At 47.2% G+C, this 16,492-nt stretch overlaps 1 protein-coding gene across 1 annotated transcript in view; it reads left to right on the top strand.

Annotated features, from left to right (window-relative positions):
• Positions 1 to 16,492, top strand: part of LAMB1 (laminin subunit beta 1) — a 41,025-nt gene that overhangs the window by 21,842 nt on the left and 2,691 nt on the right. The window contains exons 24-31 of the mRNA XM_032186388.1: positions 7,900 to 8,269; positions 9,820 to 10,004; positions 11,265 to 11,506; positions 13,429 to 13,632; positions 14,008 to 14,152; positions 14,911 to 15,118; positions 15,349 to 15,490; positions 16,305 to 16,481. Coding sequence (XP_032042279.1) covers positions 7,900 to 8,269; positions 9,820 to 10,004; positions 11,265 to 11,506; positions 13,429 to 13,632; positions 14,008 to 14,152; positions 14,911 to 15,118; positions 15,349 to 15,490; positions 16,305 to 16,481 — 1,673 coding nt within the window. The remainder of the gene's footprint in view (positions 1 to 7,899; positions 8,270 to 9,819; positions 10,005 to 11,264; positions 11,507 to 13,428; positions 13,633 to 14,007; positions 14,153 to 14,910; positions 15,119 to 15,348; positions 15,491 to 16,304; positions 16,482 to 16,492) is intronic.

The following is a 16,492-nucleotide window of genomic DNA, read 5'->3' as shown; positions in this document are numbered from 1 at the left end:
CTATGTCAGTCTGGAGACGTGACAGGAGCCCGGTGTGGCACTCGTGGTTTATTATATTTCTTGTCAGCCCCTTGCTTGGAGACCAACTTCTCTGCTTAGAAGCTAACTCTTCAACCTTTACTTCGCAATGTTGGCAGGTAGACCGGTGTGGTTAGAAAAAAACTCGTTTGGGTTCGAGAAATGATCTGGAAATAAGTTTACTTGCCTTTTGATTTTACTTACTAGAAGACTCCTGTCCCTCTTTGTGTTTTGTTAGGGAGACTGTAATTGAAAAAGTTTTTGATTTAGCAGAAGATTTTCCTTTTATTTCAGATTAAAGTAGAAGAGTGAGCAGAGACTGTAGAGCTAGTTAGCCGTAGCTGCATATGGGAAAACAGAGTGCCATGAAGTCAATTGTTTAGAAAACTGGATTCTCTCTGTCCTTTCATTATAAACAAGTCTGTTCATTAGCTGGAAAAGAAACTTCAAACACTGTCCAGACCAGAACAAACTTGTATCTCTGATCTGTTCAAATAGGAGTCTTTGCCAGGAGGGTTTGCAATAGATTAAGGTATTTTTTCCTGCAGGGAGGAATGTGCTTGCTGTGGTCTTTAATAAATCCTTTACAATAGAGATACCTCAGAGCCCATTATCGAGGCAGGTAGGAAGGTCACAGTTACCTGGTTAATGCTGCAGATGAAAGGGCTGGGGAATTGTCCTGGTTCCTGAGTACATATTAAGTTTCTCATTTCGGAGGCTGTGTGTGTTCTGGCCGTGCCGGCTGCCTCCTGCTGCTCCAGGGCAGTGGTTGTCTGCTGGTATCAGCTGTCTCCATCAGGGTTTATTGATGGAGTCCATCTGCATACCTTATCAGTAAGATTTTGCTGCGTACCAGCATTTCTGACCTCTCATCAAGTTTCTGCTGTCTTTAGAGCATGTGAAAACCTGCTTTTTAGCCTTTATGAAGTAAAAAGAGGATGTATTCCTTCAAACTCAAACTCACTTTTCTTACAAAAGCACCGCGCTTTCCTTCAGACCTGTCACCCCTTCTGCTTCCAAGTGACACAGCCTCCGAGGGAGGGGAACAATCTCCTCTCAGCCCTCGTTCAGTCCTGACTGGTGGAAGGGTGGTGTTCAGGCTGGCAGAGACGCAACCGCGGCGTGGGAAGGTCATAGCCTTCTGTGATGAGTGGTTTGCAGGCAACCTGGAAAACTGTGCCCTTTACAGAGTTACAGAGTTGCAGAGCAGTGCCCTGGAGAATAGCTTAAATGGGGCCTATAGCCAAGACAAAGCTGAAACAGAGACAGAAGGGGGTTTGTCACAAAGATAAGCCCTTGCTCAGCCCAGGCAGCCAGATTGGCCCCATTCTGTATTGCATCTGGGAAAAAAAACACGAACTAGTCTGGATTGGGGGCTGTCAGAGAGCTCTGAACCATGTAAGTACTGATGAACAAGCTTCACTGCAGGCACCAAGCTGATGTGGAGGTGTGTACATCCATCCTGATGTCTCCACAGTGAGTTCTTGCACCAGCCTGGGCAAGCAGCCTCTGCCCAAGGTTGGAAATTACAGGGTGAATCACTCAAGGGATGGTAATGTCAGACCTCTTCACAGGAGGTCTTCGGCCTGCTGGCACCAATAGATACCAGCTCCTGTTGAGAAATCAGGACTGTGCTGCACACGCTGCTGTGACACCCTTTAAAATGTTTGAGTTAGTAAGAGGGAAAATTAAAAAATTACAGGGATATGTGGATGTGGCCCTGGGTCCCAACACGATCTGCTGGAAACAAGACTCCAGGGCGTGCTTCCCCACTATCCCTGTTGGCGGCTGTGACTGCTGCAGGCTGATGTCTGTGGTTTGTCTTTGTCTGTAAATCATTGTGAAATGGGAGACGGTGAAGCAGGAGATGGAAGAGGTTGGGGTCCTGGTGCAGTGGCAATCAGGAGGGAAGTTTTTGTACCTGTTCTAAGTGCTTAGATTTGCAGTCTGTGCTCCCTGCAGTGGAGAAAAAGCATCTCCTGATGTCTCTCCTCTGCATTTCCTCAGTGCTCACAGTGGGACCAGGCTGCTGGGGCAAGCAGAGCTACAGTTGGGTAGCTCCTCAGCCCCTCAGTACTCGTGCCACCACCTGCGGGTGTCCACTGGGAATTACACACCTCAGAGAGCACCCCAGAGTCTGTAGGGCTGTGTCCTTGGAGACTGCTTACCCCATATGTAAGCACAGCACGACAATTATTCATCTAATTGAACGTAATTCCTGAAAATGGCTCAAGAGCCTGCTTGTGGGGCAGAGCCAGCCCCTCTGCCAGACTGTTCCTTAAGCCACGATTCTGCCCAAGCGTGCACGTGAGTGTGTGTGCGCGCACATAAAAATCCTTGCTAAGGTAGTAAATGACAGGATTACAAATTTCATGAAACTCAAGGCTCCCAGGCGCCCTGCTGGAGCTTTTCCAAAGCCTGGCAACCAAACTGCAGGACTCAGCACGCTGAGCTCCGCGCCGACTGCAGCCCACGTAGCACGTTTCTGGCAGCAGACGCCAGGCTCCCGAGATGCCTCTGAGATACCCCGTGGCAGCAGATGCAGCTGGAACGGTGTGTTTGTATGGTATACATGTGAAGTTTGTGTGTCTCATAAAATACAAATGACGTGACAATTTTAGTATCATTAGGGTTTTAATAAACTGAACAAAGAGAACAGACCCCAGTTAGGAAAGGGCACTGTAGGAGGTTGAAAGTTAGGTTGTATTGCTAGGTCCCATTTACATGAAGTACATACATGTCAATATTCTTCTGTGTTGGACCTGAGTATCTTAAAAAGTAGACTCTAACAGAGCTAAGATGAAAGGAGTGTTGTTTTTATTGAGCGTTCATTACCGACGTTGGCAGAAGGTTGCTTTTCTCAGTTTTTGTTGATCTTTGTTGAGTTCCTGGTGCTGAAAATACCTGCTTTAAAAAAAAAAAAAAAACTTCATTGAAAGTTATCCCATTGTCATTTAAGAATAGGCTTCGTAGTCTTAATTTAACATCTAAGTCTTAATTTAACATCTGAATCTTAAACCAGGCACGTAGGCTGCTTTTATAGGAGGTTTTAGTGGTGCGGAGAGAGAGATCAGCAAACATTTCATCTCCTCCTGTTTGAAGCCTCTAAAGGAAGTCAGGCAAGTTCAACGCTAAAGGAAGTACAATTTTCACTTTCTTAATTTTAATTGACCTGTGGTCTTAAAATATTGCAACGTGTATTGGCTGTTTCCAGAAAATTGCCCTTCTGGCACAGCCTGCTAGCATGTTAAAATGCAGCACAGCTCTGGTAATTCTAAGCTGGAACGGATCTTATCTTAACACTTGTACAGAAAATCGTAGTGCTGAGGAGTTAGCAATATGCTTACGGTGTAATTTGAGTCAATAGCTGATTATTCAGAAGAAATTTGCTAGCTCTGCAAAACTTCCAACCTTACAAATTGCTGAATGGTGTTATCATCATAGTGCCTCGCTACCACCAGGAGATGATGCCAGGAAATCGTGTTTGAACAAACTCATTGTTTTCTTTTTTTTTTTTTGCTGTGGAGGAGTTAAACATTTGATGCTCTCTGTCCCTGATCTCAAGCAGTAAAGAAAATATTTCTGCAAAATGCTTTCTCTTCAGTGCTGTGTAGGATAATGTAAGACTCTCGCTTGTTCCCTGTCATCCCTTAATAAGCCTTTAAACACCATGACTGCCCTTTGTACAGCCCTTGTGTGATCCACTGGATCATCTCAGCTGTGGTAGCAATATGCTAAGTTGCAGCTGTTGAATCAGAAGTGAGTTGTGAATATTTAACATCAGTGGGAAAGGTAGCAGAGCTCTCAGAGCAACTGGAAGAAAAATAAAGGAAAAAAAAAAGTAAAAATGAAATGTATTGATCAAGATGGTAGGAAAATAACCCATGGATACTCTGTGTGCGCGTGTTCACGTGTGCACATGTGTTTGTGAGTCGATGCAGCTGCAGTCTTTTGTAGTCACAAATTGCTCATCAGCAGATCCTGCCTAAGAATTTGGCTAGAAAATTTTCCTGCCAAAAACGTGATTTCATTTATATTGGAGTATGCCCCAGCAGAATGTCTGATGGAGTTAAACACTCCATTAAAGGAAACAATACATCCAGGTCCAAAATGACATTTCAAAACACAAAACTGTTATTTAATATAGTAAATCCTCCTTTGAAAACCCTTGAATCCTTGGCCAGTGATTTCAAAAGACTTCTTTTACTCCCCTGTATTTTCCATGGGAGGTACTTGAGTTTCCAGCCCTGCTTACATGAGGACAGATTCGATGTGTGTCTAACAGTGGTCTTCAAAGCAGCCCAGTCCCTATAACCTTGCTGTCCTTCACCACGGCCTTCTTCCCCCTCTGTCACTGAAAGAATAGCTGTTTGTCAAGAAGGCCCTTCCCAACCCAAAGAGGTTAAGGTATCTAGATCTCTCCTAGTAAACTCAATGTCTGTGTGGTTTTATAGTGCAAACTGAACCTATCTTCCCAATTTCTGCTCTGGAGGTTGTGCTTGGCTCAGCCTGTGTGAGTATATCAGAAGAAAAACTCCTGCAACGAAGGGCATCGTTGACCACACAGGAACTGAGTCGCAGGGTGGCCAGAGGAATATCTGGATATTAATGTGATGCTGGGGTATTTTCACCAAAAAATGCACTGGGCGGGGCGTGCTGGCTCATTGTGGCACGGCATTCACTTCATACCAGCAGCTGATAAGAATCGAGGCGTCTCCTGTTTTCACATCCCCACTCATCGGCGGTGATAATCAAATGTCTTATTAATTCTTTTGGTGGTGGTGCACCCACCGTCACGGATGGTGGATGTGCACTCAGCACGTGGTTATTCCTCCATGAGCTATTTGCAATCCTCTGCTTCTCCAGTCCCCACGAGGACCAGGAAAGGTCTTTTTCTTTCCCATGGATCCTGGCTTTGTCACCGCGCTTTTCTCCCTTCAGGACAAGTGTTTTGAGAACTGGCCACAGCTAAAGTCAGTGCTAAAGGTGTTGAAGATGGTGGAGGTCCTGTGTCACAGGGCCTCAGAGAGCAGAAAAACAGTTTCTATGGGTTTCTGGCTGGCCAAATATCATCATTAGTGCAGTGCCTAGAAATGGGACCCCACTGTCTGATAGAGGTACTCACGAGACTGACTAGCGAGGAATGGAGCTGGTTCCAGCACTTGGCTGAGGTCACCTAGACTCTAAAAAAGATGCCATGCAACCAAACACCGGCACGTGCATGGCATTTGTGAGATGAAAGGTTTGTTCACAAGGTGTGAGCTGTAAGAGGAGCAGTGGTGCTTTCGTGAGAACCTCAGAAATGTTGCAGTCAGGGTTGCAGTAAAGATGTCTGTGGGCTGCAGCTAGAGAGACCGTGCCACAAATATAGAAACGCCTGAAAAATATACAAAAGGGAAGGAAAAAATGGCTGGAATCTTCTTACCCCAGTGCCAAGGGAGGCTTTTTCTTTAAACTACCTGATTTTACTAAAAAACGCAGATAAAATTATCTTCACTTCCACCTTTTATTTTGAAAGCTGGTCTTCTGTGTGGTTTATGTCTTGTGTAGATCATGAAAAAGAGAACATCCAATGCTTTTGAAAGCTTTCTTTATATATATATGTTGCATTCACACAGCTGGACTAACTCAGAGCCAGCAGTGCCTGCTTCTGGGCTTGATGCAGAATCCCAAAATGAGGAAATAACCCATAGTAATGTTTCTTTCCGCCTTGTGTAATTTTCTCGTGGGTCCCACAAAGCTCAGTTCAGACATTTCGTAGAACTCCAGAAGTGTAATTCTCCCAGCTGCTCTGCTGTATTTGGGATAAATTACTTCTTTCCCTTCTATCACCTCCCCGCAGGCAGCTGTGGAGTTTTGACTTTGCAAATGAGCTAGTGCTTAAATGCTCCTCTCCTCGTGCCCAGCATTTTGTGGCTGCAGAGATTCTGTAATCCCCATTACCATGTCAATGTTCCCAAAGCCGGGTCTGCCTTTCCCGAACATGCAGGTATTCAGGAGTAGAATTACCAAAATGTGGTGGTTTTTTCTTTCCACTTTAAGCTTTTTAAATCCACAAGTAAATACAGCGAGCTCGTTTGCCAGCAGCAAGGATTCGTGTAACTTGATCAGATCTCGGCCCCTTTGAGAAAACCCACACGTCGCTCAGCCCCTCTCTGCGCAGCGGAATTTGGACAATCCATCATTGTGGCGCGGGCCCTGTTGGCTGATGGCAGGGTTAACTGACCTCCTTCCAACAGGAACTCCGCAGTTTGCCTGCAGGGAACATATTCCAGGGCGAGCTGACTACTTAAAGCACTCTGGATGTAAAGGAAAAACAATCTCTTGTGTCAGGGTATAGCTCGAAGAACAAAGGCCCATTTTGCTCGACCGTGCAGGCAGCAGAAGTTATTTTTGTCTCTGGCCGATCGTATTCAGGCTGTACAAGAAAAGTCATTTTGCTGAGGGCCCGTTTGTTCTGCCCAGGCTCTTTGTGCGCTTCTTGAACCCAAGACCACCACCGTGGGCTGACATTGAAGCAAACAATGCCCAAGCTTGAGAACGGCTTTGTGCCGTGCCCTTTTGCAAGGGGGCATGTGCTTGGGGTGTGCGACTTGATTTATGGGCCGCTTGGAGCCATTAACCTCCTCCAGGGATGCCTGGTAAACGGATGTGTAAGCGAAGGCTTTTATCAGGCCCCGATCCTCTCCCTGTCAGAGGAATGTGTGCTTGGCCTGCCTCGTTTTTACTGTACCACCAGGAGAAGCGGACGATCTGCGCGTTTGCAAGGCCTCTCTTATTCTTCAGAGGGCTGCTGGAAACGACTGTGCTTCAGGAATTAATTGAGTAACTTCTCTTCGTGCAGGCTGGTGCCGAAGAAGTGCATTGGTCTCCCAAAAGCTCGTTAAAAAAGCTGTTGCTCAAACATTATCCCTCTAATTTGGCAGGCACCAGGAGCCTCTGGGTCTCGCCTGATAGCACAGGGAGATAGGCAGGTGTTCGCAGTTGCAAACTAAGACTAAAATAAGAATGAAAATACCTTTCAGGAAGGTGTAAATACTAACTGCGGTGCTAACAGTGTGAATTAATTTACCAAAAATCTGTTAATCGGCCTCATTGCCACCTGAGGGGGCTGAGCAATGTGTAGTAGGGCTCACATCCACAGGGGAGGGCTTTACTCGTCCATCCAGTCAGGCAGGGCTGCCCATGACCTCGTTCTTCATTTTGCAGCTTTCTGCCTGATTTTTACACGTCTTCCCTGTTCTCCAAACACTAGCCCAGGCTCCTCGATGCTTCTCTGTGTACGCTGTTGGGGTTGCATTCACATTCCTTCCCTGAATATTCTCCCAGCACCCGTGGTAGGAGCATGTCCTGCGTGCCAGGCCCCGTGCCTTTGTGTAGAAGATCTCTGAAGGGATGTTAGTCCATAGATTTGTCATGTTCTTTGAAACCACCTCAATTTTAGCACCCACAGTATCCTGCAGTATCAAGCTCTGCAGAGGATGGTTGTTCCTTGTTCATTTTTTCCCTTTCACTCAGGTTTTGCTCTTAAACCCTCTGCTGTGTGCCTGCCTGCCATTTCTTTTCCTGCCTGGGAGGCCTTGCCCTACTGATCCTCTAACTGGGGTCCCTGTCTTCGGTTGCTGTCAGCTTTGCAGGATGAATCCATACTCTGCCCATTTCTGAGAGGTGCAAATCCGACCCTCCTGCTCTGCCCTAGAGTTGCTGCCCTGTCCCACCCCTTTCAGCCCGTCCTGGTTCCCCCATACCCAGGCACATCCATAGTTAGCTGACTGTAACCCAGCCACAGCCCGTTTCCACACTCATTTCACCACATCACAGCCATTTTCATTCATTTTATCTCCCTGCCACCCTCACCTGTGCCTTTTTTTCTCCTGGCAGCGTGTGACTGCAACCCCCGCGGCATCCAGACCCCGCAGTGCGATCGCGCCACGGGGCAGTGCATCTGCAACGAGGGGGTGGAGGGGCCGCGCTGCGACAAGTGCTCCCGGGGCTACTCGGGCTTCTTCCCCGACTGCGTGCCCTGCCACCAGTGCTTCGCCCTCTGGGACGTGGTCATCGGCGAGCTGGCTAACAGGACCCAGCAGTTCCTGGACAGGGCTAACGCCCTGAAAATCACCGGGGTCACTGGGCCGTACCAGCAGACGCTCAGCACCCTGGAGGAGAAGCTCGGGGAGATTAAAACCATCATTGCTCAGAACCCGGCCGCCGAGCCCCTGAAGAACATCGGGAATCTCTTTGAGGAAGCAGAGTGAGTGCAGTGGGTGTTACGGGGGTAAATCCAGCTTGGGGAGGAATGGGAACACCAAGGAGCTGGGGTGTAGCGGAGTGGCTGATGTTGTTCCCATACTGGGCTTGAGGACACCCTGCTGAGGTACACCACGGCTCCTGGTGCTGGAGAGCACCTCGCCACGTGGAGCATCCCTCCCCTGGGCACAAACCTGGCCGGGGCAGGCAGGAGCAGCACGGGCAGCGTGCCCTGGCAGGGGTGTCCCCGCTCCCGCTGCGCAGCCGATTGCCAGCCAGCCGCTCGCGCTTGCCTTGCGCTCCCCCGGGGCAAAGGCCAAACACTGCTATTGTGCGAGAGAAGCAAGGGGGAGAGATTAAATTCCTGGATTTCCCTATGGAGCCGATGAGCTGGAAACTTCCGAGCTTGGGGTGGGGGGAGCACCAGCTTTCTAACAGCTCTCGTCTCCGTTCTTCTCACAGTAAAGCCCCGCTTTTTCTTTTAAAGGTAGGTGTACTAAAGAAGGCAGTTTGGGCTTTTGCACATCAGGCAGCTGTGCAACCGTGCCAGGCTTGCTTATGCACTGCGAGGGGACTGCACGGAGCAAAGGGGAGAGGATTAAACCACAAATGTCTCAATTAGGGATACGCCGTGCCCTGCAACTCCCCCCCTCCAGCTGCAGAGCTGGGGTTGGGCTCTGAGTACCGAGGGAGCTGAGAGCAGCCAAGGAGCTGCTTCTCCCTAACATCTGCTTGTGTCTGCTCTTGTTCTTCCTCTTCTTGAGGAAAGATTGGGCTTGAGGACCGCTGGAAAGCAGCAGGCTGCTGAGCTATCGAAGGATGTACACCGGCTGTAAAGATTAAACACTGCCCGATTCCTTCAGAGTGAGGAATAACTGGGGATGGTGGGATCACCACGGATGGGAACAGCTTCCAGTGCCCAGCTCTGTTCTGCAGCAGCTCTGCCTTGGATCGTGCGTTTGCCTTTCCTTTTAGGGTTATCCCACCAGCTGAGACCTGCTCGCTGAGGCTGACTGCAGGAGGTTTTCCTTCTTAGTCCTAGAGAAGCAGCTGGTGAGGAGAGATCTTTATGGAGGAGTTAAAAGGATCCATTGTATTAAAACTGGCTTTCCCCCCTCCTTCCCGAAGTTCAAATCTGTCCCATGAGCTCGTAGTAATCAAAACTGCATTTGTAGCTGTGTGGGATGAGAAGCAAATTATGTATGGATCATAGTAGTCAACTTTGACCTGTGCAGTTGCCATGATACCAGAGCATTACAGCAGCCCTCTGGAATCTGCCTCCAGTTAATCTTACACAAAGCAGCTGTTTGGTGCTTTGAGTTTATAAACGTGCTGTAGATTAAAAAGTAGTTTTGTGTGATAAAGGAAACAAAACAGTACTCTAGGTAGGCATGTTGCTACAAATCACTTCTGGCTCCACCGAGGGAGGACAGGGCCTGCCGTGGGAGAAGCGTGGCCCAGCTCTCACTGTTACTCTTCACTGAAGGCAAGCACTGGGGCTCACAACACAGAATCACAACCTCCCCCGGTAAGTCCTGCTGCTCTGTTTTCCAGGAAGCTGACAGCAGATGTTACGGTTAAGATAGCTGACTTAGAAGAAAGCCTGTCAACCTTAGCAGAGAAGAGCAACAGCTCGGACGGTGACCTGAGCGCACTGGAGACGGATGCCAAAAGCCTAGACCGTGTGGTGAAAGAGCTTGCAGAGCAGCTAGAGTTCATCAAGATCTCTGATGTGCGGGGTAAGTGGCACAGGGAGGGGGAGAAAGCAGTGGGGTGGCTGAAGATTTAATTAGTGCACGGTTTTAAATACCGGGTTAATCTTCTAACGTGTAATAAAAAGTCAGCTCTTAGGAGGGCAGCTTCTCCCCGTGCGTTAGCCAAGTTGCTGATGCAGCAGGAGCTTTGTTTTGCCCCCTCACCCCTTCTTTCTCTCCCTCTGTGTATTGCAAAGCTGGCTCAAGTTCTTGGGGCACAAGAACTTAGGAGACTTTAAGACTTTAATTAAAGCATTTTAGATGAGGCACAACAGCTGAAAGAGAGGCTGATTCCAAGATACACCTGCATGTTTCGTTTGCTCTCCCCAGGCTGTGAAATTGCTTGAAACTGTTTGAAAAACTACCCGTGTCTTTAGGGGCACACCGTAAAAGAGCCCCATTCTTCCAAGGCACCCAAGCCTGGTGTACCCATTGGCACGATGAAGTGCCAAACTCCCACCACAGAATCAGAGCTGGCTGGGGAAAGAGGCAAATCACAAAGTTATTGGGAAGCTTCCAAAGCTGACTTAATTCCGACTTAAAACGCATTTGAATACAGTATACATACATATATATACATATATATACACAGAAATGTACATTTGCAGCTTCGCAGGTAGTCTGGGATTGTTTCTGGTGAATGTGGGATTTCACTCAGTGTGGCAAAAAGGATGTAAAAACTGGGGAGTCCCTGGCTTGTGGCATTCTGTGGAAGAAGGCTGCCCCGTGGGGTCCCTCACACCCTCTCAGGGCCTCTCCAGCAGTTGTCCAAAACTAACGCTTACAGAAATCAGGATCTTTCATCAAAAAGTTGTTTCTTGGGAAAGCTCTGACCGGTTTCCAAGCAGCGACTGTAAGCCAGACATCCTAGGGCAAGCAACAAGAGCAAATGGCATAGGTGAATCCCTAGGAAATAGATTTAGGTATCCTGTGAACCTAAAACGTTGGGTCTCCGTTCGCCCTCAGTATGAGCAGAGTTCAGTCAATCCCTGGGGTCAGAGAACTGCTTAACTTTAAAATCCAGCAAATTTGACACACTTTCAACCAGGGAAAAAATGATTTTTTTTTAAAGCCAGGCCAAATTCTGTCCCCTTTACCATAGCACTGACCACAGCTGTGGAGGCTGTGGTTGCTTTAAGGTGCTGCTCAGCTTGCTGACCCAGCTGTGCGTCTGCCCACCTCCATGACACAAATTATTTGGTGTTAGTTAACAGATTTCTGAGCAGCTCTGTCTGATTCCTGCAGGAGCCCTGGACAGCATCACCAAGTATTTCCAGATGTCCCTGGAGGCAGAGGAAAGGGTCAATGCTTCCACTGTCCACCCCGATAGCGCCGTGGAGCTGTCAGCAAAAACGCGGCAGGAAGTGGAAGACTTAATCAAGGAGAAGGAGGCCCAGTTCAAGGCTAAGCAAGAGGAGCACTCTCGCCTCCTGGATGAACTCGCAGGCAAACTGCAAAGCCTGGATCTCGCCGACATGTCAACAAAGGTACACAGCTAGGATCTGCTGGTAGAAAACCCACAGCAAAAGTAAAATTGGGTTTTTCGAGGAAGTGACAGGCAGGGAAAAACTGTTCAGAGCTGAACAGTGTGAAAGACACTGTTTGTTGCTGAAACACACACATTTCACTGATTTTTGAGGTATTCTGTGGGCTCTGAGACACCTGTGGGCTTTCAGGCAGCAGGCCTTCATGTCGTTCTCCCTCCTACTTCTCCCCAGCCCTGAGAGAGCATCTGTCTTTTCCTCACCTCCTAAGCCAGATCCCTTTGCTGTGGGCAGAGCTCTCAAGTGAAGCAAAGTTCAGCAAGTCCAGTGGACTGAGAGCCAGCCTGTTAAGCCTTAGCTCACACGCTTGCTTTCTTCATTTTGCAGTTTCCCAGAGCACACGGCAGGGCTGCCCTCCTGGGCATCGCCATGCTCCCATCCTCCTGCTTGGGGCAGAGCAGCACTTGCAGGGAGCTGGAATCCAAAGGGCACAGTCTGTGTTGAAGCTGCCTGCTCATCTGTAAATACGACCGAGGATGGCTTTTTCTGGGAGAGGCAGGGTGTTTGCTGGGTTTCCCTTTGAAGCCAGGCAGCTGCATTCAGAGAACAATCCCGCTTGAAGTCCCGACTGGAGGGGAGAGCTCATTAACTCCTCGGGGCAGGGCCAGCCCTGTGTGTGGGGACAAGGTCTTCACACAGGGAATTGTCCCCGGTCCTTTACAACTGCAGTCACCCCACCCGGCCTTTTTTCTTGGGAGTGGAAGAAAGAGGCAGCTTTTTGTTTAGCTTCCCTTGCCCTGCATTCCTGCCTAATGCGTTCTTGAGGACTGAAAGGCTGGGGTAGATGTTTATCGAGGCAGTAAACACGGAGTTGCTCGGAGGTGTAATCACAGGACGCCAAAAAAAAAAAAAGTTTGCTTTCTAGCTACTGCGGGGTTGCATGCCAAGCAGGTAAGAGGGAATCATTTACACTTCACAGGAGCCAGCTGCAGCTCACTTGGTTTTCCCAGTGAGATTTGAGGCTGCAAAGTACGTGTCAGTTAGCAACTATCATTTGGCATAAGGAGGGTGGTGGAAAGGGAAAAGTACCTCACAGGAACAGGGAATTTTCCGATTTGCCACCTGGCTACAGCTTTTAAGTGATTTCATTGCCCAAGCAGTGGATATTCCCAGTAAAATCTGCTGACTGAAGTAGTTTTGCTTAAAAAGTCAAACCTGTTATCTTCTTTGGGAACACTTCATTGACACAAGTCATAAATTGGAAGTTATTATGGAAAGATGAAACCAGAGCAAACACTTCATGGCTCGGAAAGGAACAGCTTTTCCAGAGAGGTTAAAAAAAAAAAAAAAAAAAAAAGTTTCCTGTTCAGCTTGGAGCATTTCAGCTTCTTACTGTTTTATCTTTTCCTTTGCTCTCCTTAGAGAGCTTAGAGAGCAAAGGAAAAAAAAAAATAACACTATGTTGCACAGAATACATTCTTCCTTTTAAAAAGCTGCTTGGGATGGCCAGTTTTTCCTCCAAGAGTAGTGAAGACCAGCTTCAAACAAAAGGAATACAGGCAGTGGTAGCTTCCAGCTTGAAATCAAAGCCCAAAGGCAGCTTTCCAGTTCAAGATGATATTTGGCAGAAGAGGACAATGGAAGCAAAGCTTCCCTCCTACCCTCCCTTTACTTCAGCAGCTGGGAGCTAGCTGGTTGTTACCCAGTTAAGGCAGGAAGGAGTGGAAGGGGCACAGAACAAGGATTAATATCGTGCTGGTATGGACCCGATGCAGCTCTCCTTCAGCTTCCTTTGCTGTGGTACTTGAGGCCCTACTTGGAAGGGGTAGGAACAATGGCAGAGCAGCATCCTATTCATCACCCTCGCAGCTCAGCGATGGGAATGAAGCCGGGACTGTTGCACTTGTCTCCTCTGTCTGCTGCAGACGTGTGGCACCCCCGCAGGAGCCTCTTGTGCCGAGTCCGAGTGCGGCGGCTTGAACTGCCGGAGCGATGACGGGCAGAAGAAGTGCGGAGGACCTGGCTGCAAGGGGCTGGTAACTGTGGCACACAACGCCTGGCAGAAAGCCATGGACTTCGACAGAGACATTCTCAGCGCCTTAGCAGAAGTTGAGCAACTCTCCAGAATGGTAATATGCAGAATCCATTGTTACAATACCAAAAAAAAAAATCTTCTAATTGTAACGCAAGTTTAGGCACTAATTGACAAAGTATGTGCCTGGCTTACTGCAGAATATTCCTTCCAGTTGCGTAACATCATCCCACTCAGAAAGGGAGCTCGCTAAAGTAAAGCTTCATGCGTAACTCTAAACATTAGCTTGAGTTGTTTAAACTAGCATTGGTGGTGTGGATCAGGGCCAGCTTTTAAAAGTGTTCTGTGAGTTTTATGAGACGAAGCATTTCTCATTACTGTTACCTCTGACTCCAGGAGAATTTTTTGTTGTAAAACAGGCCTTAAAGCAGAAGCCAATATGCATTCAAGCCTTCCATTTCATTCTCTCCAGGTTTCTGAAGCAAAACAGAGAGCTGACGAAGCCAAACAAAACGCACAAGAAGTTTTGCTCAAAACCAATGCTACAAAAGAGCAAGTGGACAGAAGCAATGAAGATCTGAGAAATCTCATTAAACAGATCAGAGACTTCCTAATGCGTAAAAACCTTACACTTATATTATCTACTTCAATTCTTCATTGGTGAAAACTGTCTTTATTTTTAAATCATCCTCCACAGGGTAATGCAATAGCTGTCATCCCCTGCTCCTTTCAGCCAGATTTAATGGGTATGATGAAATCTGGAAACAGAAAACCAAGACAATAGGAAAACGAGGCCAATCTGTAGTACTTTGTTGTGTTCATTTCAGCTGAGAGCATTGTACGTCTGTAGCTTGCCAAGTCTGTTCATAAGCTCTGGCTGGAAAGACCCACAGTACTATTAAAGGGGAGGAAAGTCAGAAACGGTGAGGTTATCTCCCTGCAAGAAAGCAGAAAGGTTAAATGAGGCCCTTGTTCACTAATGAGTGGCAGCGTGGCAAACCCATTCCTTCTCTGTTTGCACAGGGCTGTGTACTGGTAGCACAATTACATTTACGTGCAGCTGTTGGCTTCCTCTCCTGTGGGCTCGCATCCCCTTCCCCCAGCCCCAGCACGGTGTAGCTAATCACTGAGATCTTCAAAAGGCTTCCAAGAGAGTCATGCCAGCAGGGCCTACGCGCCGGCTGGGCCTCTTATCAGAGGGAAGTTTCACCCTAAGGAAGCGGTTTTTACATCTTGATTTGCTGCTAGTCTGGGGGAGAAAGATTTTTTCCATTATTTTGCTTCTTGAGGGAGCAGTTGGATGAGAATTGGAGCACTGAGACTTGACAGTTCAAAGCCTTTACTCACATCTTTGTCATGTGTGTGCATCTTGTAGAAGACAGTGCTGACCTGGACAGCATCGAGGCAGTGGCTAACGAAGTCCTCAACATGGAGATGCCAAGCACTCCCCAGCAGCTACAGGCCCTGACAGAGGACATCCGTGAGCGTGTGGAAAGCCTTTCTGATGTTGAAGTCATTCTACAGCAGAGCGCTGGAGACATTGCCAGAGCAGAAATGCTACTGGAAGAAGCTAAAAAAGCAAGGTATGCAACCCTGTTCTGTATCGGGTGTCTCCAATGACCAGGACCTGGAATGAGGCTTTGATTTCACTATCAGGAAATGCAGTTTACCTTACCCCAAGGTTGATTCCCCATTCCTTCACTAAAGGGCAAAAATAGCCCTTTGCAGTATATGACTGGTGCTTTTCCCTGTATCAAAGTAAAGCATTTTTAGTGTTTTTAGTTTTTACTGTTAACATAGTTTTGTTCCACAGCAAAGGTGCAACAGATGTTAAAGTCACTGCAGACATGGTGAAAGCAGCACTAGAAGAAGCTGAAAAGGCACAAAATGCAGCTGAAAAAGCCATAAAACAAGCTGATGAAGATATTAAAGGAACCCAAGATCTGCTGACCTCAGTAAGTTGTTTCCTTATTTCCAAGATTTTTTTCTTAAGATACAGAAACAGCAACACATCTGAAACTGATGTAAGGGTGTCTAGGCAAGGCTCTTGTGTACTACAAATAAAAGATTGCACTTAAAATGAATCTAAACCATTCATAACTAGAGGATTAGGGAGCTACAAGCCTGCTGATTAGACTTCAGTGGCATAAAGTATGGATGGGAGTGAGAAAAGCCTTTTTCTTAGGGCTTTCTCTAACACAGCAGGTGTGCCAAGATCTCTACAAAGTCATACACGTTGACCCCATTGTTGTTTGTTGTAGTGTGTTGGCAGAACCGTGCTATCTAGCACTGGCATCCACTGCAGCAGGGGACTAAGAAAACTAATGCTGTACTGAAGTGGTAATTGCTGTAGTCTCATCAGATAATGTATTTTTAGACTTTAACTCTGTACCCTGGTCTCATGAGAGCAATATCTATATCCATGAAGTGTGGCTAGCTTAGAGACAGGCAGCTTCAGCCATTTAACACTAGCATTTAATAATGAACTCGTGAAGTTCTGTTTGCAGATTAAGCAATTCTTGCACGTGTAATGCAATCGAGTCATTTTTTAAGAGGTTCTGTAATGCTTTTGCAGCCCTCTATACACTTGATCTTCAAGGAGTGGGTTTTTTCACCCTGACTGCAGTTGTCCATTTTTAATGAAACTGTAACACTTTTTATATCAGATCTATGGATGTGACCTAGTTAGTTGATCGGGGCTTACTCAGAAAGTTTTTGTGTTATATTTAGAAACTTTTGAAAGCATATCTTTGTCCCTCCTTCTGTTAGATTGAATCTGAAAATGCAGCATCTGAAGAAACGCTGAACAATGCCACTTTACGTCTGTTTGAGCTAGAGAGGAGCGTTGAAGATCTGAAGCAAAAGGCTGCTACAAATTCAGTGAATGCGGACAAGATAGAAGAAAAAGCTGGCACTGCAAAACAAAATGCTGAAGAAGTTAAGCAGGTGAGGAGATT

Source organism: Aythya fuligula, chromosome 1, assembly GCF_009819795.1.
Source record: "Aythya fuligula isolate bAytFul2 chromosome 1, bAytFul2.pri, whole genome shotgun sequence".
NCBI classification, from domain to species: Eukaryota; Metazoa; Chordata; class Aves; order Anseriformes; family Anatidae; genus Aythya; species Aythya fuligula.
Note: the sequence above shows the minus strand (reverse complement) of the source record. Positions and strands in the feature narration are given on the sequence as shown.